At 32.0% G+C, this 27381-nt stretch overlaps 1 protein-coding gene across 1 annotated transcript; it reads right to left on the minus strand.

Moving 5' to 3' along the window:
* Positions 1 to 3300: 3300 nt before the first annotated feature.
* On the minus strand, positions 3301 to 16622 carry LOC128550599 (uncharacterized). The gene is made up of 3 exons (XM_053529886.1): positions 16558 to 16622; positions 15782 to 16157; positions 3301 to 3460 (listed from the first exon to the last, which is right to left on the minus strand). Exons 1-3 carry the CDS (start codon positions 16604 to 16606, stop codon positions 3301 to 3303), a joined length of 585 nt encoding a protein of 194 aa, XP_053385861.1. The 5' UTR covers positions 16607 to 16622.
* Positions 16623 to 27381: the final 10759 nt, after the last annotated feature.

The raw sequence follows: 27381 nt of genomic DNA on the forward strand, positions 1-27381 counted from the left end.
CATTTTGGAACATCCTGTAGTTATATTTTTTGTTAAAAGTATTGTTCCCCTCTTGTATCAACACAATAGTTACAGAAAATGTGTATTATTAATATCTACATATGCTGGCCAAATATGGTTTTGATGCACGCGGGGAGTGGGGCTTGGGGGGGGGGGGGAGTGGGGTAATATTTATTTCTAAGTGGTTTATTTTTCACTGTTGGAGTAGGCATATTCATATAGAAAGTGTCCGAAGTCCTTATATAGATCGAAACATAATTTGTCTGTCAACAGTATGGCCGGGACGATTTCAAAATTTTGAAACAGGTTAATCATTTGTATGAAATTGAATCGAACCGTTTAATCGGCCCCCATATTGAAAATACTCTTTACTTTCCTGACGACCGTATCAAGGTACTTCCAGCAGCTGCCTTCATTAGAAACTTACGGACTTCATCGTTTGCAAGCAGTTTGATAATTAATAAGTCATATTTTGATGTATTTCAATTTAAATATATCACGACGGGCAATTCCAAGACTACTGATTATGTTCATTGATGTGTTTTGGCGGAAATATACTGCGGGTCGATGTGCTGGTCAAAGATATATAAAAATATAAGGTACGATTCGTTATGTTTATTGTTTAAGAGCTATAAGCGGATTTGCAAAATTAAAACCGGTTTCACCTTGTAATCGGGTCGGATTCGATTAACCGAGTAATCGCACCAGTCCGAGTCAACAGCAAAATTATAATTCTAAAGTCTTAATTCGTTTTAAAATTGTTTTACTGCTTAATAAAAATCAACTAGAATGATATATTGCTGACTATATTTTCATAGAAACGGATAAAAAATTAACTTCGTGATAACACGTGGTTTTAAGTGGGGACCATACGTCGCTTTTCATGGAATTACACACCAGTGTATCATTGAAGGTTTAATGTGCACCGCCGTATCAACACATCTGCCGATGTCTCTATATAGCTGTTGGTACTTGTAACATGAACAAGCTAAATCAAACCCGTCCGACAATACAGTTTTTCAGAATGCTAAAGGAATTAAAAACAAAAGCAATAGAATGCCAAGTTTGTTGTCTGTAGAGACAATTTAACCGTTACGTTTACAGTTTCGTTATAAAATTGTTTTATGGTCGGAAATGTTTGTAGAATGGTAGTGCATCATGCGTTTCCTACACAAACTGTAATATGCCTGGGATTCAAAATGTATCTTTTTGGAATTGATGTAAAGATATCCCCAATGTTGGTAAAGTTTAAACAAACCAATACTACAAACAGTTCAAAATTTAAAATGTAAAGATAATTTCCGGGAATCGTAGAGCACAGCAAACACAACCAGAGAAACACATCAAAATACTAACAATGTAGTATATATCTAATTATTCTATATCTACTTTATTTATTCAATCGTGAACGTGTTTTGCAACACATGATCGTACAATATATTACGTTATTGGACGCACGTGTGTACAAAAAAAAATCCCTGTATTTTGTCCGTATTTGGACGGTTCAACAGTCCAATGTTAAACATAAAGCCTGAAACGCGTGAAAATTTTCCAAACTGTAAATCGAGTGGAGTACATGTAGCCGCTCTATGTCAGAGATTGATTATGCGTCTTTAAAAATTAATGCAGAAAAGGCAGAACTACAGTATTTAGTGAAATCAGTTTTAATCTTGCCTTATTGGAAGCACTTACAGACGAGCGTTAGCACGGGCAGGCGGTATCTTGCTTATCCTGCCGTCACCCTCATCAAGCTATCGTATCCACGTGCTGTCATGCTGAAAACGTATGCTTTTTGCTAAATCATAGATCCTTGCACATCAAAACATGAAAGGCGATACGACCAGTGTAAACCCTCCTATACCAAAAAGAAATTTACAGATAGTTAAATGTTGGCAAGGGATACTATATTAAATACTTGCTAAACTTTTGGCTTTCAGTACATTACGTGTCTGATAGACAGGCGGATACCTTTTAAATCTTATTACATTGAGCAAGAGATGGTTATAAATGATCACCAAAATATTATTTTATCAGAATTTTACTTGATTGTCTCTAAAAAGAGCGAAGAAAAAGGTCACTTGAAGAAGTGAGCTGCACCTTATCCTCTTATTTTCGTACATTGTTCCTTACCATCAGACAAAAAACTGTGTAATTTAAAATTACGACTTTTATATGGCTTCAGACTCACCATGAAGGAAATATATATTGAAATTTTACTTCTAATCAGAAAAATAGCTCACAGCTGTTTGAATAATTAGGAAAAAAGACCATTTTTGCTAATCGCACTATTCCTTATCCCGTGTTTAACGGAGGATTTTCCGTCGATTCAAATCCCATGACCAGCATTCCAGACAAATTACAGCACTGTTTCCGAAGTGAAAGGTACCGGTTGATAGAAATAACAGTGGAGCAGGTTGATAGCCATGTGTAATGGTCTAGAAATCCTTAAAAAAAGATAAAAAGTAAGAAAAACTCACATTTTCAGTTTTGGCCGCCATTTTGTTTCGGTTAATGAAGAGAATGTTAAGAAATAGTGCTAAAACCTATGTACATTTCAGAACTTGTCTTTATTATTTATTCTTAAATATAGTTGATAATTTTTTATTATCATGTATACAGAGACATCGAAAATGTTTTAGGTAAACAGTAATTTTTTGTTCAAACTTTGATGCAAGCTTTTCATCATTTTATGTGTGCATTACGTAAAATGGTTGGTGTCTTTATACCCCTTTATAAAGCCACTTCACTATAGCGTATTGTAGTATTTACGTAATAGACGCATTTTCAAGAGTTTCCGTGCTAAACTGCACACAAATGTGATAAACATGCTTACTAATACATATTAATGTTTAGTTTATTGCGATTAAAGGAAGTGTCTCCTTACGAATATCAAATAAACAGGCACAGAGATGTTAGTTCATAAATTTAGAAATGCTTGACTCTTAAATTATCTACCGTTTCAGTAATACATTTTGTTAGCTTTAGCGCAACATCAACACACATTCACATGCCGTTCATGCCATCTTACTAGATGGTGGAGGAGGTTCCACGTGCCCCTCTGGGCTTTATTTTAGGCATAGACGGACTCATGGATAGAACCATTGACCTTAGTTCCCTCACATGATGAATTCTAAAATTCAGAGCTGGGTTTCGAACCCACTTTGGTAAGAGACAAACTATTCAAAGTTATGCAGCTTAACCATGCGGTCACTAAGGCCCCTTTTTCAGGATTATTACTGTATACTATTTTTTAAGTAATGTTTAAAATATATCAGACGTTACTGATTTTATAAACACAGTTCAGGCCACATTAGTACATATTAACATTTGGTACCAGTTGTTCTTAGTTTTCATCATGTTGTTTTCAGGGGAGGCTTTTGAATATTCAGACTTCTGAGGTATAAGTAGATTCTTGTCTGCGGGAATATATTGTCTAAGGAGTTGGCTACAATATGCTTTCCTTTAATGAGTTCAGGCATTTTCAATGAACAAGTCAGAAACCCATTATAATCAATATCTAGCGGTTGTTTCAAAATGTAATACTAAATGCCTTTTATCCATGGCCGGTGTGCCTGTCGACGACATTGGCATACTAGGAGAGACATTGACTCATGGGATTCGACCAGAGAGCCATTACCCGGATATTATACAAATACCACTTTAAGGTGCAAAATAAAGATAATTGAATGAACATAAATCTTAAAAAAAAACAATACACATTTTGAAATATACTACTAAACGTGCAATATTCCTTTGAAATCAACATATATACAGAGAAACGAATGATTGTTTTTTTATTTTCTTAGACTGACATGGGTCGTCATTTTCTCCTACTTTTGTGTTTATAGCTTTTCCGTAATCGGTCGGAAATTCTTCGTGATCACGTGATTTTAGAATTAATTCAAGGAATATCCGTTTAAAGATGCGCGACAAAATAACTGTATTTCCATGATGGTAATTATACACGATTTGCATGAAAAATATGAGATGTACAAAATTTTAGTTTCAAATTGACAGTGATATATATTAAACCAAGACAATATGCTTAATGTCTAAAATGTTATTGAATTAAATGTAGCCATATGAACATAAACGGTGTATTTAGGTAAATTTCAATCACATTTTGTTTCTACAGTGTAACATAGTTATTAATCTATATTCTTAAAACTATGCCGAAAAGAGATTAACTGAAAAAGTTTGCAGACGAAGTTTTGAAAACACTTTTATTCGGAAAGGACCTGAATTGTCCTCCGGAAAACTTGTAGTATAACAGACTGCTGTATATTATCTGTATCATAAGAATAATTTTTATGAAGTTTTGTGAGTTACAAAAATGTTGAATTTCTATGATAAGTTTGCAAAAATCACGTTATCGTTTGGGCATATGATATATTTTGCATCTATTTATATATTATAGCTTCGTTTCGGGGGATTCTTCCGAAAAAATCCGAAGATGCGCGACGGGCTCGTAAGCATTCGGAAAACATACTTTCGGTTTGAAATAGGCAAAATATTTTGTTTATTTGTTGGTTATTCTTGAACATATTGATGACTATTTGGTCAGATCCGATGCAGTGGGTCATATTTTCAGTAATTAGGAAGTCTCAGCTACAAACTCTGGTTTTCATATAATACTCGTTCGGGTTTAGTAGTGGACCTTCAAGAAAAACCAGCCTTTATAACATCTGTTGGACTCAGCTAATTTGTTACTCTATGTTCTTTTTCTAAAAGTCCACATACAACTGGCACAGTATCATGTCTTGCGTTTAGTTTAGTTGTTACCCACTTTCTTCCATGATGATTTGTCTTACACGTGGTTGACCGAATTTGGCACATCAATACTCAGTCAATGGATAATTATATAGCACAGGCTCAAGTCATGCACATAGAGGTTAAAATCAAAGATATCTTACGAACAGACAAGTTAAAAGAATGATATACTGCAGTACAATGGTTAAAAGCAAAATAAGGAGTACAGTAGACAGCCGCTCTTTTGGAGGGTATTCAAAGAAATTATTAAGACTTGGAAATTAATGAATTTAAGTAGTATTGTATGCGCGAGTATGGAATTAGGCAGTTACATTCTCGATAGTTGATCTAGTTTATGTATTATTTGTTGTGATGAATCTTGTCAAATGCTTAACTCCATAATCAATAAGTTACTGTTGTAGCGGCTGTATGAGTACCACTTTTAAGGTTTTCAAATAATACTAGTTATGTAGTTACTGTACAGAACAGAAATTTATTGACGGAACACAAATTACAAAAAATGCATTTTGCAATAACGTGTGCATAAAACATATATACAAGAAATTCACGAACGGGTATTGGCATTAGTGGTTTATACTTTTTATGTTTGTGGGAACAATGGTTAAACTTTATTTTGTTTAATCTAAATTTAATATATTACAGGAATACCTAAAACGTAGAATAAGAGTGCTAGTATTCTGTATTCATGGACAGGGATAGTATTCTCTTGAGTAGCCGCAGATCGTCACATCCGTTTACATCAATTGCAAGGCTATTTTCTTCTTAATAAAAACAACAACAACAACAAAAACATATATCTTTTGATTATACATAGTTGAATACTGTAATTATACATTTAAACTTGTGTACGGACATACAAGAAAATTGTAACTATACATTCAAACTTGTAATCGGACTTAGATAATACTGTATCTATACATATAAACTTGTGAGCGGGCATAGATGAATACTGTTACTATACATTTAAACTTGTGGACGGACACGGATGAATACTGTAACTATACATTTGAACTTGTGGACGGACATAGATGAATACTGTAAATATAAATTTAAACTTGTGAATGAACACGGATAAATAATGTAACTATACATTTAAACTTGGTGACGGGCATATATGAATACTGTAAATAATAACTCGGAAATTAATCTGTCACTTTATTTTTTACGGTTACGTATACGAATGATATAAGCTGAAGTTCGGTATCAGATAGTCGCTATTATTATGACAGTTATGTGTTGCACAGAAATCCATTTTTGCATTGCTTCCTGAACCATTAAGATTTATTTGTTGACCAGTTTCGACAGTGACACATAACGATGATACATGATTAATTCATTTATATGTGAAACTATCTTCAGACAGTCTTAAAACATTAATATTGGCAGATTCAGTGGCTACTTAAAATACACTACCATAGTGGAAATACCGTAGAATGTTGTGGTTTTGACAGTTCCTATTTCACTTGTGATTTAAAGGAACAAAATTATGATGCATGTTTTAACTTCTATGAATTTGCATCAGTTATTTTTTTTGTCATATGAAATACAAGGTATACACACACCGCACACACTAACATTCACCTTTATTGCCGTAAGTTAGGCAATATGGATGAACATACAGACAATCATGTATACACTTCTTTACTCTTTTATAAAGCAGCAATGTACTTCAGCGATCCTTACCAACAACAGCACCCCCTCCCCCCCCAAAAAAATAAAAAATCAACATATTTTAACGCACTATTCTAAATATGAAACGCTTGCATATCCATGGTTATATAGTGTCTTTTAGTTTTATAAAGAATGGTCATTTGTTTGTTTCTTAACAATATTTTTAATTTTTAATTTTTCATACTTGTATAAAATAAAAATATATAAACGGTTGAATCTTTGATACACGATTTCATCTAATCTTGAATGTCATCATATTCATGTTCAAATACTGCAATTTCAAAATACAAAGGCGCTTTGTAAGTTGCGATATGTTTAAAGCGAAGCGACGCCTATTGATATAAGCTATTGAAAACGATTACTAAAACTAATAACTGAGCCCTAGTCGTTGTTCAATACCTCCAAAGTATGTCATAATTACAGCACACTGCATGCACTGCGTGAATCATTTTACATTCAATGGCTTTCTGTACTAGGTCCTTAAACTCTGATGAAATAGCACTTAACCAAAAAGTAAAATTTCAAATCTATTCAAACGATAGTAATTATCAATATGTTTTTTCTAAAACGAAGGCGTTTTTGAATGATTAAATAGATTGTCAAAATTATGTAAAACGCAGTTGGTAAATATCAAAAGTGGAAAAAAAACAAATTTCAAATGTTGTTATGTGTTTACTTTTCTCACGTCGCAAGTAATTATAATTACAAACTGTTTGCATTTTAGCTGCAAACAGAGTTTCAGTATTCACTCAAATTGAATACCAAAGATCTGTCTCAACATGACATTTTTCAATAGATGAATTGTATATTTTCTTCTAATATCAATGAATTATTACGATAAAAAATGTTTTCAACTGTCATATTGTACCTGGCTCATTTCTTGTGTACTGAACGTGGATACATTGTGTGTGTTTCTAGTTTCTATTGCATTAACATAAAAAGTAAATAAGAACAAAATGTCTATTTTCTGATCAGCCAAATATGTTTTTAGTCACACCTTTAAAGTAATGATTATAAAGATCAATAACCGTGGCTGGTTTTCAGACGACAGCTGTGTTATTTTGCAAAACGTTTTATATAGAGAGTTTTGTTTGATCCCCTTTCCGACTGAATTAGATAACATTTTATATACTGACAGAATGTCAGTTGAAACAACTTAAACAGTTTTTTAGTTGAAATCACGTCCTCTTATCTTTAAATTCAGACTTTGAAGCGAGACGAGCCTGTGTCAAAACCGAGTCTGCAATCTATTCATTTTTGACATGTTGGGCAGCCAGTGGAATTTCCATATTTCCTATTTTGATATCAACGTACATAAACCATGAGAGGAACATGGAGATACTTTTCAAATGATTTAAAATCAACATTTAAAAAAAATCATATTGTTTTGTACTGCAGGTTTTATTTTTATTATAGATTCTTTATCTATATATATTTTTATTCCGAAAAGCAGCCTGACGAATGTATATGTAGTTTGGAAGTACAGAATGCAACCAAGAAAAATAATAATTAACTATGTTTAAATGAGTAAGAGAAAATATGACAACGCTGAACAAAGTAAAGAGAAGAGAAGAAGAATAATGTTTTATTTGACTTAAACTGTACACAGTTTCTCGCCGTACATGAAATATACAAACAATAAATATTAAATTAAACATTGAACGATCAAAGCATATCTATATAATAATAATGTCTGACTTATAAATGTTATATGAGGATGGTCTTGTCTAAATACATAATATTACATGTGGTCCAGGTACCGTATTCATAAAGCATCTTAAGTATAAGTATAAGAAATTGATTATTTACTTAAGTATTACTTTGGTAAGAAATTTATTTTACTTAAGTATATTTGTTATTCATAAAACAACTTAAAAAGTAATTCTTGGCTTTTACTGTGGACGATTACATTAAAAAAACGACATTAATTTCAGACAGATAAAACATGCACAATTATGTTTAAAGTGCTTTTATCTGAATAACAATACTTTAATCGTACTACGACGCCATTTTGTTTTCTGACTTAAGTCATTTCTTACGTATCTTAAGTTTCAGCTGTTTTATGAATTGGACTTAAGTTTTTTACTAGGACTTCAGCTGAAATCACCACAAACTTAAATAAAATCTCCAACTTAAGTCAAAACTTATACTTAAGATGCTTTATGAATACGGCCCAGGTATTCTTTTATTTGAAGTTCATTTTGAATCAGTTTTAAGTGCTTAAATTTCACCTTACTCTGTCATAATATATATGCTTATGTTTGCTGCTTAAATATGTATAAAGCTCATCTGCCACTGAAAGTATTATTTATCATCTACAGATATCTAGTTCATTTTTAAAATCCCCCTTGCTTGATTTTACTTTTACAAATGTATTTAATAACCATTTTTTATTTATCACACAACACGGGGTCAACGGTTAATTACACATTTTTAATGTACTATGCATGCCGCTGTATTGATTTAATTAATCATCGTTTAGGTAGTAAACATCCAAGTCGTGGCCTCCTAAATTTCAGTGTAAATTTGTAAATACAATAACTAAACGGATATTAATATTTCTCATTATAATGAGAATCATGTATAATTAATTTTTTGAATAAATACAAAAATAAAACACGTCTGTTTGTGGTGGGTTTTTAACTAAAACGGCATTCAAGAAGAAATAAACTTTTGCAGCTGTGAAAAATTATATCAATTCATTTATTTTGTTGAGTTTAAAAGCGCACCAACACAATTATAGGTCATATGGCGACTTTCCAGCTTTGATGGTGGAGGAAATCAATGATTTTAGGATATATCATGCTAAATTTATATTACGCATATGCTACTGGACTTAGCATTTTCGGTTGCATTCTGTCAAGACTTGAAACGCCTAGCGCTATAAAATCCTTCGTTAGTAGTCAGCTGTTAGCTCCAGTAGGAGCTTAATTACATTGTTCGATGAGACACGTTAGGTTAAGATTGTTGACCTCATCACCATCCGTGTCAGTCCTAGTAAAGACTTGTCATGTGTTTAAAAGTCTTCCAGTACGTTCAATCAGGGCTGTTATGTTTCGATCTTCTCAGATCGTTTAGCACGACTTTTATATCGTGTAATTGGTACTGTTTACTTTCTCAAAATGACCATTTCGGCCTTGGTGGTTCCAATACTCCCGCTTTCATAGCCTTTGGTATTGTTTAATCACCCCTTTGATATGGTGCCTGCTTTTTAATTTTGTCATTGACAGTTCCTGTGATACGCAAGCTCCATAAGCTCAGATCCCCTTTCTAAATTCCAGTTTGTTTAATTTAGTTCTACCCATTGTTTCAACGTTTGGGGCAAAACCTTTACTTTATCTGGGGACCGAACGCCGCTCTTCATGGAATTACACGCCTCAACTAGTGTATCATTGAAGGTTCCATGTTCACCGCCGTTTGAACACATCTGCGGATGTCTCTAAATTGCTTTTTGTACTTTTAGTTTGTGTAAATGTTGAGGTCTGCTCAACCCGGGGCTAGAGGGCGTAGACGGTAGCATGCATTTCCAGTTGTTCATGAACAAGCTCAATGAAACCGAACCTGCAAATTTTCGTTTTTGTCGTGTTGAGCGACCTGTGAAGTTTCCTCTTTTCTCTATTTTTCATGTCTTGTCTTAGCGTTTCTAATGGTTGAATTTCAGATATAGATATAGTATGTCGATGTTGGTGTCTGCATAATTTTTGTTTATCCTTGTATTTGTATGGACTTGTGTAGTTTTGCATTTGTTGCAAGTAACTTTACACTGACGCAATTGTAGGCCACATGGTAACTTTTCAGACAGGACCAACGATGCCCCATCCCGAAGTAGCATTTCAGACATGTGCATAGAAACACCGATTTTTCCTTAGTCCAGATGAATGGCCTCTTCCCATCAAAGAATTATACATCCGTAGAGAGGTTCGAGCGATCTGCGGTGACCCCTGGACTTACGATTGGTTTTGGTGTATTCCTCAGTACTGTTTAATATGCTAGTCTTTTATACTTTATACAGAATGCTTATTTTGATTTAAATACTTTTTACACTTTATAAACATTTATATACAGGTCATATATTACAGATGGAATTCATTTGAATAAAGAAGCGTCGGAAAATAGTTTTCGTTGGAAGGGAATTCTCGTTTTTGTGCATTTTTCAGTGAAATTTGTTATGCAAGTATCTGCAAACATGATGTGTAAAACACCCAATCCTGTTTAATTACTTCATTAGATAACAAAAGGAAGCCAATAGGCATATGCTACCAATTAGAGTGGAATCAGTTTAGAAACACTATTAAAGAAGGCAAATGTCGAGTGTCAAATGGCGTTTGTTATTTTCAGTTTTTAGTGGTTCTTTTGACGGTCGGTATGAGAAAAGTATATAATAAAGATAGATACAACTTAAAATGAAATTTGTTCTAAAATGTATAAGAATATCTTAAAAACCAGAGTATTCACATTTTTATGGATTGTTGAGAGAAATAAGTGTTCGCCTAAAATGTGGGTGTTTGTCCCTTATATATAAGTTTTTATAGACATAAGAATAAAGAAGTTTCTTCACAGGTAGACTGGACTGATGTCAATAAATATTAGTTAAAACATATTTTCCTTTTTATATAACTTTATATCAGTTGAAAGCCTTGTTTTTAGAGACCAGATGGCGATATTTTTACACTTGACAAACGCATACATTTTACGGGATTTCCTTTGAGCAATGTTGATACTAAGACTTCTTCAGGTCCTTACTGGAGTTTCTCTTGTTGCACTGCCTTCTGCAAAGACTATGATGTATCCTTAGCTTGTATGCATGAACATTTTTAAGTCTTCTGTTACAAGTACGAGTGTAAAGGATTAGCTGGAAGGTAATAACTCTGTATCTATACATTTTCTGTATTGTGGAACATGATCGGCGGTTATAAATGAGAATGTATGCACAGTTAGAGGTTAAACTTACTCTGCTTATTTTCTTAAATGGATTGGTCAATCATTTAATTTGGGCAGTACCAAATGTGTATCAAAAGTGAGATAACTGAAATTTTTCTGACTGAACAACGAACAGTGCAGACCAAGATCAGCCTTTAAGACCGTGCAGGCCGATCTTGGTCTGCACTGGTCGCGAAGCTTGCCAACAGTTAGCTAAAGGTTGAACTTCACAGTGTTGATTCTTAGCTGCGATAATACCAGACTGTGTGTCTTTATTTGTTTCTTTGTTTATTTTATTACTGTTGTATCTCGTTTTACTTTATTTGCATATTTCAGAAAATATGCCAATCATTGCAAATCTATATATAGAAGCTACACTGTTATAGGGTTTGGTTGTATAGACGCTATGGTCTTGTAAAATTTCATTCTGTTTGTATACGGTTTTGTTTTTGATTCGCTACAATGAAATGTAGCAGTATTTTTTGCGTGCAAAATAATATAAGCATGATCAAGTGGTTCTCTATAGGCATACATCTGAGCCTCTATTTGTAAAACTATCCCTGAGAGATTTACTACTTAGATGGATCCTTTTAAATATAGAAACTTATTGTAGACAAGACAAGTGTTTACTTTTTTCGTTTTTCAGAGATAACGGTTTGAACTCATTCCACTGCATTCAGAATATCGTAAGAAGTTTTGATGAACAGGACAATTCAGAAAAACGTTGATTCTTTGCACTGCTGCAGGACTCTTCAGGAACACAACGGTGAGTAGAATGTTTTTCATTAACGTTTATGTATTGATGCCAAAAGAATTAACATGGTTTTTGGAAGATGTTTATTGAAGAAAATGAAGAAAATTACCAGTGCAAAGTAAGGCAAAGAAAGAGATATACAAACAGATTCCTTTTGATGGGAATATAAATATGAGTACATTATGTACACAACTGATCTCAGCACTTTTGCTATTTTCATAAGTAAACACTATTTCAACAATTTCATTCACTTTTCAAAAAAAAAAAAAAAGGTTTCAACATATCTTTCTTTCTGATATTAGTGCAGAACAAATGACTGAAAGTTCAAATTTGAGAAAATAAATAACTTGATATTGCAAGATTTTAGTTATTTGCTGTCATTTTAAACATTATTTGAGTTAATAATAAATTGAGTTAACACAAAAAAAAATTAGGCGAGTAAATATTTTGAAAGATTCATATTTCAATGGAACATTCCATTTCATTAATGAACAGTCAAGTTAGAAAAATAAAATAATACATGTGAAGTTACAAGATAGGTAGTCATCACCTATGATGGATTCAGTTAGAAAGTTTGTATACGTAAAATCTAAAAAAATATAATGATGGGATGTTGTAATTATTTATCTAATTGTTTCTAGCTTTCGTACATTGATGCATTATTTCATTGTTCAATATATCTAACATTCTATATAAATAGACTGCACGAATAGGTGTCACCGTGTCTGTCAAAGTTATCAATTATCACATCGTTTATATTATTGTAAGATTTTGATATATGTCCAGTTACTATGCAACGACTGCTGTTAAAATATATATAATAAAAATAAAAACTCATTTCGTTTATATGATCAATATCACAATCCTTCTATCGTTACAATAAAAATGCTTCGCTCAACTTCATCACCCTTTACAGTCTGTTGCATTTGCTTTTAAGATAGTCATTAGAAACCATTTTTGCAATGTTTGCAGTATTGTTGGTTAAATCAAAACCGATGCCAGTTTCAGAGTCATTTAATAGGTGTTTTATTACATGACGTCAGTTATATATATATAATATATAATATAATATATCCATAGAAAGAAACAAAAGCGATTTTACACCACCGAAAAACTTCTTCATTAGAAAAATGTATTGATAATCTATCAACTACCCAAAGAATTTAACAAACAAAGAAATAATAATGTCTAATATTTGTAGAAACGAGAGAAAGGCTATCGAGGAATGAGCATCTGATCCTGACATTATTATAAAAGAGGCTGATAAAGGTGGAGCCGTAGTCGTCATGGATTCTTCACATTATAAACAGATGATTGAATATCAACTAAACGACTCTGCATAGTATGAAGTACTGACCACAGACCCAAAAAGTAAGGATTCCTTAAGTTATAACAAATTAATAGACAGCTTTAAAAATGCTTTACTCAAAAAGAGTATGACTACCTTAAAAACTTTAAGGTGAAACAACGGAATTTCTATGGTTTACCAAAAGTTCATAAAAGTCAGCAGATAAATCACGCTTGCTCAATGCAAAATTCAGAGGTAGTGATAATTACGATTGTCAAAAATTTGAAAATACGCCCAATAGTTGCGGGACCAAGCTGCCAAACTCACAGATTAAGTAAAATGTTAGACATTCTACTACGTCCATTGACGAAATACGTACACAGCAATATCAGAGACAGTACGGATTTTCTTAACACACTACCACAAATAGCTATTCAGCAATTTATTTTAACAACATTTGATGTTGAATCATTGTATTCAAATATTTCTCACACTCTAGGAATAAAAGCAGTGGAAAGTTGGATAAATAAATACCCTGAAACAATTCCGTCAAGATTTACAAAAACATAGATACTTTCTGCAACAGAATTTATATTGAAAAACAACACATTCCATTTTAATGAGAAATTTTATAGGCAAATTAAAGGCACTGCCATGGGTACGAAATTTGCACCGGTTTATGCAACATTAGTTATTGGTTATTTAGAAGAACTATTATACAAGGAAGTAGAAGAAAACTATGGAACTGAGTTCAAAGAGTATTTTATACATAACTGGATAAGGTTTTTAGATGACATTTTTATTTTATGGCTAAAATCGATAGAGGATTTAAACACCTTCAGCATGATACTAAATAAACTCCACGAAGATTTAAAGTTCACCATCCAAATCAGTACATATGAACTGCCTTTTCTAGATATTTTAGTCAAACTAAAAGGAACGGAAATTGAAACAGATATATATTATAAACCAACAGACAGTAAACAGTATTTATTGTTCAATTCGTGTCCTAAACATACAAAGCAGAATATTCCATTTTCTCTCGCAAGACGCTTATGTACAATTATTTCAAAGAAGGACACTCTACATTTACGATTAATGGAATTGAAAGAATTCCTGACATCTCAAAGATATCCTCTAAAACTAATTGAAAATGGAATACAGAGGGCATTATCAATTGATCAAAAAAAAGTTGAGAAAGACCAAAGAAAAACAAGATGAAAATATAATACCTTATGTATCAACACACAATCCGAAAAATTTGGAATTTTTTTAACATAATAAGAGAAAATCTACCAATATTATATAACGATACTATAATGAAAGAAATTATTTCGCAAAATAAAATCATCAAAAGCAAGAGACAACCAGCCAACTTTAAGAAACTATTAACAAGAGCATCATTTATAGAATCGGCAAGGAAACCAGAAATAAAGCAATGTAGAAAGAAAGGATGTGGACTGTGTAAATTTCTGATAGAAGGAAATAAATACCACTTCAAAAATGGCAGACAATTCCATATAAAATTTTCCGGTACTTGTGAGATACAAAATGTCATATATGCATTAAAATGATCCGGACGTTCAAAAGCCTATATTGGAGAAACGTCTAATTTTCGAAATCGAGTAACTCTTCATAATCAACATATAAGGAATCCGGAAAACGCTCTTCTACCAGTCAGTCGCCACATTGCAGAATGCTCAAAAGATTTACTTCAAAAATTTAAAATAATGCCAATTTATAAATTACAAGAAACAGATAGATTTAAAAGAAGGAGAAAAGAAACATTATTAATTAATATTTTTTGTCCAGAACTAAATGCAAAATAACACATTAATAATTATTAAGTGACGTCCATGAAAAACTCTGAAGAGTAACGTCCCTTATTACAATAAAACGACTTCGTTACCAAGCGACGTTACTAGCGTCAACAGTACAGTATTACTCCTGAAGCTCCCGTAAACGGGTGAAACCAGTTGAGTTGCATTATTTTATACAATTTACTTGGATTAGCATAATTAAATATGTAAAAACATTAAAGGCATCTTGATTCATCTTTTTTTCCGCTATTGAATATCCGTATTGCGAATCAATACATTTTGGATCTATATATATAATTATATATATATATAGTAGAGAGAATTTATACGAACTAAATCACCACCACAATATACCAGACCAATTACGGCAAAGCGCCTAGCAGTACAAACGAACACGCACATGCCACAGCAAGACCAATTACCCAATAAGATTAATTTCGGTGCTGCTTTATATACGAGCCTGAATTGTACTACATATTCGTACTGGTTCAACATTTGCATATATATACTCAAATCTCTGTTTTCATAAATCAGCAGTGACATTTTAGTCTTTTTAACTGATTGCGACCAGAGAAGTTATATTTCCTCTCTCTGAAAGTTAACTTGATCTCATATAAATATTTGCCTGTAGTCAAGCAATGTTTATTGTTTGATGAAGGAGCGGTAGCAATAATGTCATTTTGAAATGCATCCTCAGTTAATACATATGCGCTGTTAAAACCATCAACAATGTCCAATGTTATGAAGCCAGCCAAGCCTGCGGTTGCTCCGCAACATGAAGTAACAACGATCCAAACCGTTGCAGTTTCAGTCAGAGAACTGTCTGCAGCGTTGAGAACCAGGGAATATCCTCCGGTTGTAGAAGCCGCTAATGTATTTGCTGTAGTAATTACACCAGCGCTGCTAATTGCCCAATCAGTGTGGGTGTTTCCACCTGTAAATAAATGCTACGTTCAATCATGTTTTGAATTACATATCGCATATGATATACCAACACGTGTGGTCTAGCCGGAATAAAAACCACGACAGAAAGTGATTCTGTTAAAGGTAAGATACACAAGGTTCTACGCAAACTCTTAACTGCCTATCTAGATATTAGTCCAGGGTATATAGCTGGCAAACCATTTAAGTGTTTTATTGCATGACACCAAACATTATTTTTCACACTTTTGTTTTACATTTTGGACTTTATTTTATTCCAGTAAATATAAGTATTGAATATAGAACTGCAATTATTTACCAACAATTGACAGGCGATTATACAAGAAGTCATGTTATTATATGATATATTTAACAGTGATTTATGTATGGAATCATGTCATAAGTATACTTACTTGCAATTGAATATGTCAAATTTCCACCGTTTTCTACGTCTGTAGCCATTAAGGTTGTCAATGTAGTACCTATTGCAAGAAAGAAACACATTGATGGAATATTTCAAAAGGAAAACTCACTACATGATGTGTAGACCAGAAATACTTATTTACCGCAAAGTTTTATAACTTTAACAAAAGACGTATTTTTTAAACATAAAGATACCATTACTATTGGTCTCAGTTTTCAGTCTAAAGCAACGGAACTGCCTTTCCCGCTATTAACTATTTAGATGCTCTTTGTAATTGTAAGAAATAATTTAGCATATGGTGTATATGAAAATTTGGTAACACACCAAATATCCAGCTGCATTTATTCTCTTTAATACAAAGATAATATAAATAGTATGAAGAATATTTGGTATCATTTTTCTTTATAGGAAAAAAGAATACAAGAAATCACGCTCTTTCAATGTGACATGTTTTTTTTATTTATTTTTTTTTTTTTTTTACATTTTTTGATATATAAAACTGTTATCCTTACCTGAGGACACTGAATTGCGGAGAACGCTGGAAGGTCGTTTATGGAGAGTGTCACAATCGCAGACGAGGCAGATCCACCTTCATTCGTTAGCTCTGTAAGTATTAAAAGATGTACAGACTAAAGCTATTCATTCATCTAATCGCGTGTATATTTCATAATTGTGACGTCATTTAAGACGTCATAACAATGAAAGTATTCGCGATAAAATGTTCGTTATGCAACCTTTAACAATTTACATTGCCACAAAATATCAATTTCAGTGACAGAAGGTACCAAACACAATTGAATACTTAGTATACACGCAGATTTTTTTACGTTTTCAAAATTCAAAGATCGTGTAATGTTTTAGAGATTTTGTTCATTTTCGAGGATAGGTCTACTAATGTACGCAAAACGAACCTTGAACTTAATCTATTTGTGTGAAATAAAATGAGATATCCTATACATCAACTATATTTAAGCGAGTCAAGGAAACGCCTTTTAGTAGATATCATTTAGAAGGTGCGTTCTTCGTTTGTTAGTAGATCTAACTGTAGATAGATTGTAAAAATACAATTGTGCATTGAGTTTTATGGAAACAAGATTAGTATTGACAGTAAATTATAGAACAGCTGCTTTCTGTAATCACGTAAGTCACGGGTTAATGTAAAACCGACGGAACATAGCCGTAGTTTTTACCATAGTTATAAACATTCACTGAAATAATAGTAAATAATGCTTTTTAGTTATTTACGGTAATGAATCTGTCATGGCATTCGGCGCCTTTCGTACAGATTCTAACAACGGGCTATCGGTATGCGATTCGGCATTCTTCAGAAGTAAATATAATTGAACGCAAACACGTAAAATGCCGAAATTGTTCACGGATAATACGGAATTTACCGACTATCATTACGGAGGCACTATTTTAGAATTAATAAAAGATCTTGTAATGTTTTAGAGATTTCTTGATGTTTATCTCGAATCATGTCCATTAATTTATCAACAACTTCAAGTAATTTTTCGTAAGTATATATAACATTTTGTGACAAGTTATTCTTTTGTTACAAGTTAATTCTTACAAAATGACCAATTTGTAAAATGTCAAAAAAGATAGGTCACTGTGCCGGATGTAATTGTAACAACACCAGAGTTGTCAATATCAAACACTACATCGCTTGGATCTTGCGAATTTTTCGTGTAACTTGTTATACCATCTCCATCATATGATGCAGCCGTTAAGGTAATACCAGTTGCATCAGCGGTAGCAATACTTGGTGATGTCCACAACCAGTAATTGCACACTCTAAAATAAAATAAAATAAAATAAAATACAACACAACAAATAAATGTTATCAGACGTTATATTCTGACATTAGACTAAGATACATATTTAAATTTAGTAATTGCAAATATGTCCAAAAAGTTTTAGATAAAGAGAAATGCACGAATTTCGCTACTTATTCAGATGGTGCATTCGGAGAAGAGTTGCTTGCATTTAAACGATGATGGATCGTTGTTTTCTATGTACAGTTAAGATTTTTACATACATGTGAGCGTAAAGAACATTAGTTCCTAAGACGTTGTAGAGCACATAAAGCACAGGCCAAAGCACATGTTTTCATTAAATAAGGTATTTTCTTCTTCCACTGTTTAAAATAAACGTTTCCGAATTTAAGTAAAATTGAAAAAATGGGGATACTTTAAAAACACTCCATATTATAGGGATTTCAGGTCTGACAGATACTATGAAAAATATGGGGATATCAGTAAGTATAAATGTCACAAACAAATCTCTTTCATTTTACATGTTCACATAATTACCCCACGCATATTTTTCAATGGATAAAAACGTATTTAAATCTACGAAAATAAAATATTTACTTAAGATTTTAAAAACATTTTGATTCTTCAATGACAAAAAATATGCTTCAAAATGGAAAGAAGAAAAGTTTGGCTCACCATGCATCTAAGAGATATGTCAAGGAAAAAAAAACAACAACAAATAAATATCAGAATCAAGTCTTATCCACTTAAATAGATATTTGAAATTACCGACACCTACCCACATTGTGCGTTTTACATAAGATCAAGGCAGATGCAGGCCAAAAGAAAAAGTGCTTTCTTTTTGCAACAAATAGAATCTGTTTGGTTACATGGTGCGTTAATAGTCATGCATTTATTTTCAGAAAACATTTTGTTAACTATTTATTCAGCCAGACTTATTTCTATTTCTATTTCAAGGAATTAATTCGAAATATAAAAGTGTGCGATTGCTTAACAAAGAACACCAACGCTGCACGGGAGTTGTCAGAAACAGAAAATATAAAGAAAATAATGAGCCGTGCCATGAGAAAACCAACATAGTGGCTTTTCGACCAGAATGGATCCTGACCAGACTGCGCGGAGGTGCAGGCTGGTCTGGATCCATGCTGGTCGTAATTCCACTATGTTTGTTGTTTCATGGCACGGCTCAAATAAATTTATCAGAAACGTTACAACTTAAAATATCTGCCCCATTTAATGCATACGGACAATTTGACATAAATATGATTATTACATTGTATATAAAGGAAAGCATCGTATTAATACAGACATATATCATATTTGAAAATTAAGTCATGACGATGATTAGTATCAAAATGTCCTGAAGCAAAGTATTAGTTGAATTATTATTTTCTAATAAAGTTTGTTTTTGTATTTTTCATTACATAAGTACGCAACGCAGTTATTCGGAAAAGTACCTTTGATTTTAAAGAAAAAATATATCACTATTTTAGTAAGTATTCGGGTAGATTTGAACGTTTTTTATTATAAAGAATCTAACTGCTATTTTTGTTTACAAAATCCTGACAAAAATCTGATTGACTGCATTTCTGTAAAATGAAATGAAAATTAAGGAAAATGGAATCTTCGGATTTTTTTATCTCTTAATAGACAATGTTTATATAAAATCCTGAAAAAATCTGTTGGACAACATTTCAGTAAAATTTAATAAAATTTAGGAAATAAAACGAATTATTATATATTTGTTTTTCATTCATTTATACATTTCTGTCTTAAAAGTAATATAAAAAGAAAATATATAGCCTATAGAACTTCTCTAGATGTCTTTTCTATGGACGTTTTTATACCATGGACTCTAGGGGTTTCCATGGGTCGTTTGTTTTTAAAACATTAGCAAACAGCAACTAACGTTTCCATGCCTGCCACTAGGAAAACATGTTCAAACTTAAATCGTCAATGGACAAAGCAAATATGTTATATCAGCATTTTTCCCAAAGAAACGTCAAATGTCCTATTTAAAACAAAATTCATTTCTAATCAAAAATTCTTACTTCATTAATCGGAATCATGGACGTTTTTATAATGTGTATCTACAAATGGGTTGGTTATGCCTTTATATTTCAAATGCCACAACATTGCTGTCACGTGAGCTTTAGTCAACATAATTTCTTATATATAAAAAACATTATCGAATTGTTTGTTTTCAACTTCATTTACTACTTTTTTTCTATAGTATGAAGTTGGAAAGAAAGTCGAAGAAAAAAAACAAAAAAAAAAAAAAAAAAACAAAATAGTTCGGCGTGTTCTAAAAGCTACATTTGTAATTCTATATAGGAGAATTGACCACAAGAAGTTGGAGGACACAAACTGTAACCAAAAATGTCCAGTAACAAAATCAAATATTCATCTGTGTATAAAAGGTATTGATCTAGTAATTAGTCATTCATTTTTAAATCTCGTTTCATGATTGCACGTTGGGTATCTGTTCCTTTAACATTGTTATATTTTGTAAAGATATAATATTTCAAATATGTTTGCCTTTGGTTATACAGGTAAAACAAATTATAAAATCCTTACCTTTATAATTTGACAATGTTTCCATTTTCATGGCACAACACACTTTGCATTTGTATTCTATGTTTGATAGGTATCTAATGTTAGCACAGTTAAAGTTACAGTGCGACAACTGTCAAGTGATCCAAAAATACCGTTTTAAGGGCTTTTAACTTTGAATGAAGTAACACTGTTTATTTTGCACAAGGTAATTTCCTTTTGCTATACTCCGAAAGGGACTGAACTGTGCCATCAGTTAGTATATTAACTTACCATCGTCGTAAAATACACCAAACCTCAGCTATGAATTTCTTAATTATAACGTGAGACTTTGGTCAGTTATCTCCCTTTCATACTCTATTAAATAAGTAGGTCCTTTTATTTAGATTACTCTGTTGTTATGACTATGTTATTTGTAGCAAGATGATGTAAATGGAGTTAATTTATTGATCATCATGATTGTTGATTTAAAAATACCTCAAACTGCATATTCTATAAACACTCAAGCGTCTAATTTTGATATTCCAAATTTAATTTAACAAAAATGCAAGATATCTCATACCTTAGAACTGAGATATCTCATTGGCAAAACAGAGAATTAGTCTGAGGATTCCAAATGATGAGACCTACTTACAATTTCATTAACCTGTACATAATCAAATAAGGGAGACAATTTGAAACTCACCAAAGTCCCTCATTATGGAAAGACTAAAAAACACAACACGCAATACGTTGAAGTAATTGTGAAAAATGGATACTTCAACAAGATTGATCACGAGTGCAAGACATTATGTGAATATAACTGTTTCATCAAATATGATCCAATATTTGTTTTCCTTATCGTAATTTGCAGCTGAGTATTTAAAAATAACAACAACAACAACAACAATAACACAAATATATACAAACAGAAAAAGTAAAGCAATCATTGAAGAACGGTTTGGGTATTGTTTTATAGATTTTATTATAGTCTCATCGATGTACAATATACATGTATTACATTGATCAAATGAACTTCTGCTTGTACTAAAATGTAATATTTAGCACGGTTCATAAGCTCATGAGCCATTTTATGCACTAACAGTATATGATAAAAAACAATATTAATAAAAACAACGAAATATAATAATAGTTACAAGAAGCAACCCCTTATTGCATTTTAATTATTAACACTGATTTCCATAAATGGCAAATAATACATGCAATTTAAGACAACGTTTTATGATATATTTTACGTTTTTTGAAATCAAAATACATCTTTATATATGTTAAAGGGGAAAGTAATGTGAAAATAACAAATGTTATTACTTGAAAAAGTGTTACGCATCTTTAGAAAGGGTCACTCATCTGACTGTACGACGTACAGCTGTTTTAGTATTGGAAAACCTCACCTTGCAATTCTTTTGTTCTATATTTATATTGTCATAAAATCACAGAAAATATCTTTAAAATACGATTAAAACGTCCAAAAATGTATTGCATTCTTATGTTCATGATCGAGAAACACGTGAGAGTTAATCCCTAAGCATATCTAGGGCAGTATGGCTCAAGTTTAATTTTTTATGGAAAGTAGACAAGTTGCATCAGATTACAAAATTTTCCATCAATGGCGCACAAAACAATTCCTTTGTTAACGTAAATATACAAGTCATTGTTGATCACTTCGGGCAGCCTAACACGAACGATTTCGATGTAGAACGTCATATCATGGGTAACATTAGCTCATATTAAAAAAGATTATAGGTAAGGGTAGATTTCTCGGAAGCACAGAGCACCAAAAACACAGCCCCAGAGTCACGCATTTACATAGTAGGCCCACAACAAAAAGAAGCTGTAATGGAAAATATATTTCAGACGGGTTGCTTCAATCATCCAACAATACATATTAATTTAAGCTAAATATATAAGGGAAGGAATGGTAAGGGGCGAAAGGGTCGGGGGGTGGGGGGTGGGGGGTGAAGGAAATCAGGAAGGGAAAAGTTCAACAAGGACGAACATACAAGGGAATGCTATGTTCTTTAAATACAGGCACTAAATTAAACCAAATTAGCGCAGTAACTCATGTACCAAAGATAAGCACATCGACATTCAACTGAATTAGGAAAAACGAACAAGCAGCACATACGAAAACAGTTAGGGCATCTATAGGCCAGCATAAAACGCACCCCAAGCATGAAAATCAAGTACCGTTGGATTCTACTGCCAAATCAAACGAAGAGGAAAACTTACTAAAAGTAAAGGGGGTAATGCCAAAAGGCTTAAATGCAAGGAAAGGAAGGGCAAAGTGGGAGTGGGGCAAGAAGAAAAACTAACAACAAAAAGAAAACATACCGCACACAATACAAGACAGACAAAACACCTGTGAAAATAGGGGCACCGCAATGAAACGGCTTAAGTACTAAAAAAGGTGGGGGGGGGGGAAAGGGGGGGGGTGAGGGGTGCGGAAGGGGGTTTAACGCGGTTAGGGCATGCCAACCTGCGCATCGCTATTTTCAACAAGTTAACAACACAATAAAGAAAATCCCTGCGAGAAGGCTCTAACATTATCAAATAAGGATATATAGCAAAAATTTAGGTAAATTTAAGGTACATTTAAACCAGCACCAACAACTTTCTGATTTACAAGTAACAAGAGCCTAACTTTTAAGGGCTCGATTAGAGAAACTGTAAGACAAAAATCAACTCCACCTAGTAGAATTAGGAAAAACGTCATGGAGACCTACATTTTTATCATCGCTCATCTATAGGAAAAGAGTAATTAGGATGGGTAAAAAACAGCAAAGTGATTCACGTTTTCGCATCGTATCCTCTTTTGAAAATTTATACCATTTTAAAACATTTGTTAAAATAAGGGATGTTTAATTTCCAAATTTTTTAAATACATCTCATAGTATTAGGTGTAGTCAAGATTTAAAGGGTTTTAAGGGTCCGTATTGTATTTTTTAACAGTTCAGACTTATTAAATTATAAAGCTTTCCGTAGTTATGTTACGGTAACTGTTGTAACAATTCTTGGTGAATGAAGATTTCTGTCATAAATCAATCCTGTGCTTTTAACCATATCTTAATCGGTTCCACAGAGGAATTTTCTAGTTTGACAATTTATTGAATCACCCTTGTGCTTTTTTTTATTTATTAAATCTACAACAACATATGGCTCAATAGACTAGTAAATATAATGATAATGGATCCGACATCAGGCCTTCTTGATTTAGTTTGCACCGGAAATCATTTATGTTGTACAGCCAAGGCATTCTTCAGTTATAGAAATGCATTATGTATAATATCAAATGAATTCTTTTGGTACCGTTAAACTTATGAGACATGGTGCTCCTGAATTTCAAATCGCCGAAAAATAACTTTATCGATTTAACCAATTATTTGATGCTAAGGTATTTCGTAAAAGTTTATGTTGAAAATAATTTTAGTTCATTTCTATGATATTGTGTCCAAAGGGCAGATACGTTAAAAACAAAATATACACTGCTTTAATCGAATAAAGTACTGTTATGTCTGAATGCAGGCGGAATTTATATCTACTATTATTTCAAAGCAGTACAAGTGTATAAAACAATAAATTAACGCATGTGCAATATATATTTACCACGCCCATTTACGTCTGGTTTTAACGAATCGGAGTAAAAGGCATTTTTTTTTAAATTATTATTTCGCAATTTGGCCTGTTCTGTTTGACAAAACGATCATTACAGGTTCTAGTGGCCATTAATTTGAGAATTCGCTTGTATTATTGAATCAGTTCAAGCATTTTTTGATTAAAATGCAGTCGAATTCTTTGTTAAGGGGTCCTTAAATGGAAATTTGAGCGAACACTTGACATTGAAACAAAAACTTTTTTGGGGGGCTTTTTAGCTATGTGAGGTATTACATAACCCATTGTGTATGAAATTTCTAGTCTTAAGCAAGCATTTTCCTATTTAAATGCATTATAGTTATAAAATAATATTTGTAAGTAAATTAGTGATTTGGAACAAAAATGTGAAAATAGCTAAGTCATATTCTTTAAAGGTTTTTCATTTATATGTATCAATTGCAACTAGTGCTTAATAAATTTCACTTAGGACCAAAATTTTTAAACGATACAAAAATATGTTAAGTGTAAATTTCGTTTAAGAAATATTTATTTTTGGATTAACAAATCACTAAAAGGGCCTATTCGTCAACGAATTATATTTCTTATTTGTGCGACAGTTTTAAATTAATAACAATAATTAAATTGTCTGACATTAATTTTGGAACGTTTTGCACTGCTTTTGCGATTGAGTATAAATTGTAGGGCTTTATTTTTTGATTGATTTACTTTTGTTTGTTTACGTCATCGAGGGTAATTTATCAATGTATATTTATTAAGGTTACTATTAATTGAATTTCGAAAGTTATGTCAGTGGTCAATTTTTTAACTGTAACTTGCTTCATATTTTATATTATTTTAACAAGATTTTTTTTTTTTAAAAAACGATTTTAAGTGATATCCATCATTACCGTATTTTATAATCATTTTTAACCATTTCAATTATTGCGTTTCAAATTTGTACAGTATTGTTTTTCGACAAAATTAGCGATTAAGGTCAATTAGTGCTACTTTTAGAAACGAATACTTTTAAAGTAGAATGATAATTGAGATGAGTTAAATAACGTGCTGTAACTTTTTAGTCATTCTTTGTGTCGTAAGTATTATTGGTATAAAAAAACACTAATGTGTCCGCATGAATAGCATTTCAATTTACTTTTTTATATCGATTTAAATTTAGGTGCAATTAACTCTTAAATACAATCTAATTTTTAAACTTATTCAACTAATATAATGGCATTTTTTAAAAGTATTTTGAAGGTGTAACTGTGGTGAACTTGAACTATTTGAAATTAGCATAATCATATAAAAAGTAAGAAATGAGGCTTTATTATTTGTTTACATTGTCATTCAGAGTTTTCGTTTCGTACTGAGTTGACTTAAATGTAAACCGCATTTACGTCACTGATATTTTGATCTGATCAAAATATCAGTTGCCTTCAAGCGTATACGGATTGACACACTTTTAAGGCACACCATGAAACTTATAACTCTCTTAACTATGGAAGGTCTATCCGCTGTGCTTAACTTTAAGGTTTAATAAACGAAAGTGATGTAAAATCATTTATCCGGAAACCCCAAATAAGCTGGATTAGGATTACTGTAATGATTCATTTTATATATAAATTGGACCCAGTAGTTATTTTAATGTATTGCTCATAGCTTTTAATAAGATTTGCTTAAAACTTTGAACGTTAAAATTTATTAATAAATTAATTCAAAATAATGTCTGAAAATTAGCTTGAAATGTGCGGTTCACATAAATCATAGTCAAATACCTATTAAAAACAACAAACACACAAAAGCACCTTCCACTATCTATAAATTTTATTTCACAAATAATACCGTTATGTTTATTTAATACTGTAGAAATTCCATTAAAAGCTTATTGTTAGACAAATTATTTCGCAAAATGGAAAAATGTTTGAAGGTGAGCTTCCATTGACTACCATATAAAAATTTAACTTGAGGTCCAAATTTTACATAGGTTTAACAAAATATAAGCACACGGACCCTTCCTTTTCATTTTCATAGTTTTCTTTAGTATTAAGTTTGAAAAATCGGTTTTAAATTTCTTGTAGAAAACAATTTCATTCCAATTAAGAATTCCTTTAATACCGATTACATTGGTTTAGTTAATGTTCAACTACTTTGCAACTTAGACAATGAACTACCTAATTGGAGTCTACCCCGTAACTAAGGTGTAATAATCTGAGAATGGCATACCGAATGTTTTGCTGATTAGGTAAAATGACTCTTTTCTTAACAAGTTTGATCTTATTGTCGATGGTTGTTGAAAATCTTTTGCTTTATAATTAGGATATGGTTCTAGAAATTTGTACTTAGAATTTAGCATTTGATATTTTCTTGTGCATACATTTTTATTTGGATCATTTGTAGTAGCATTTTAAATAGCATGTGCAAATGCTTTACATACTAACAACCTGCCTTTAAAAAGTTAATACATTACCAAGATTCCCAGAGATTACAAAAAATGTATAACTCATGTAAAAATGATCGAAAAGAAACGACGGATTACAAAGATTATATAAACCCTTTGTTTCTCAGCCAAAGTGATTTTCTTTGTTATGATTGTTTAGGCTGACTTAGACCAAAATCAAAAATATATTATGTTTTCTTTATATTTCACCTGACTTTTATATTAGAAAAAGAACACATTACAACATTAAAACGTTAACATAACGTGTGAGATGTTTTTTTGGGGGTGGTTGAGGGTTTGTACTAAACAAAATGTAATTTTGGGTACTGTCCAGCTGTGGTATTGGAAAATACTGCTGACCCAGGCTGAGCAGCACTATGTAGAAACATTTTGTAACCAGGCGAAAGCTTTTAAATAAAGATTCGACGTCCAAATAGGGTTTTTAGGTAAATTG

The sequence above is a fragment of the Mercenaria mercenaria genome, chromosome 18 (assembly GCF_021730395.1).
Source record: "Mercenaria mercenaria strain notata chromosome 18, MADL_Memer_1, whole genome shotgun sequence".
NCBI classification, from domain to species: Eukaryota; Metazoa; Mollusca; class Bivalvia; order Venerida; family Veneridae; genus Mercenaria; species Mercenaria mercenaria.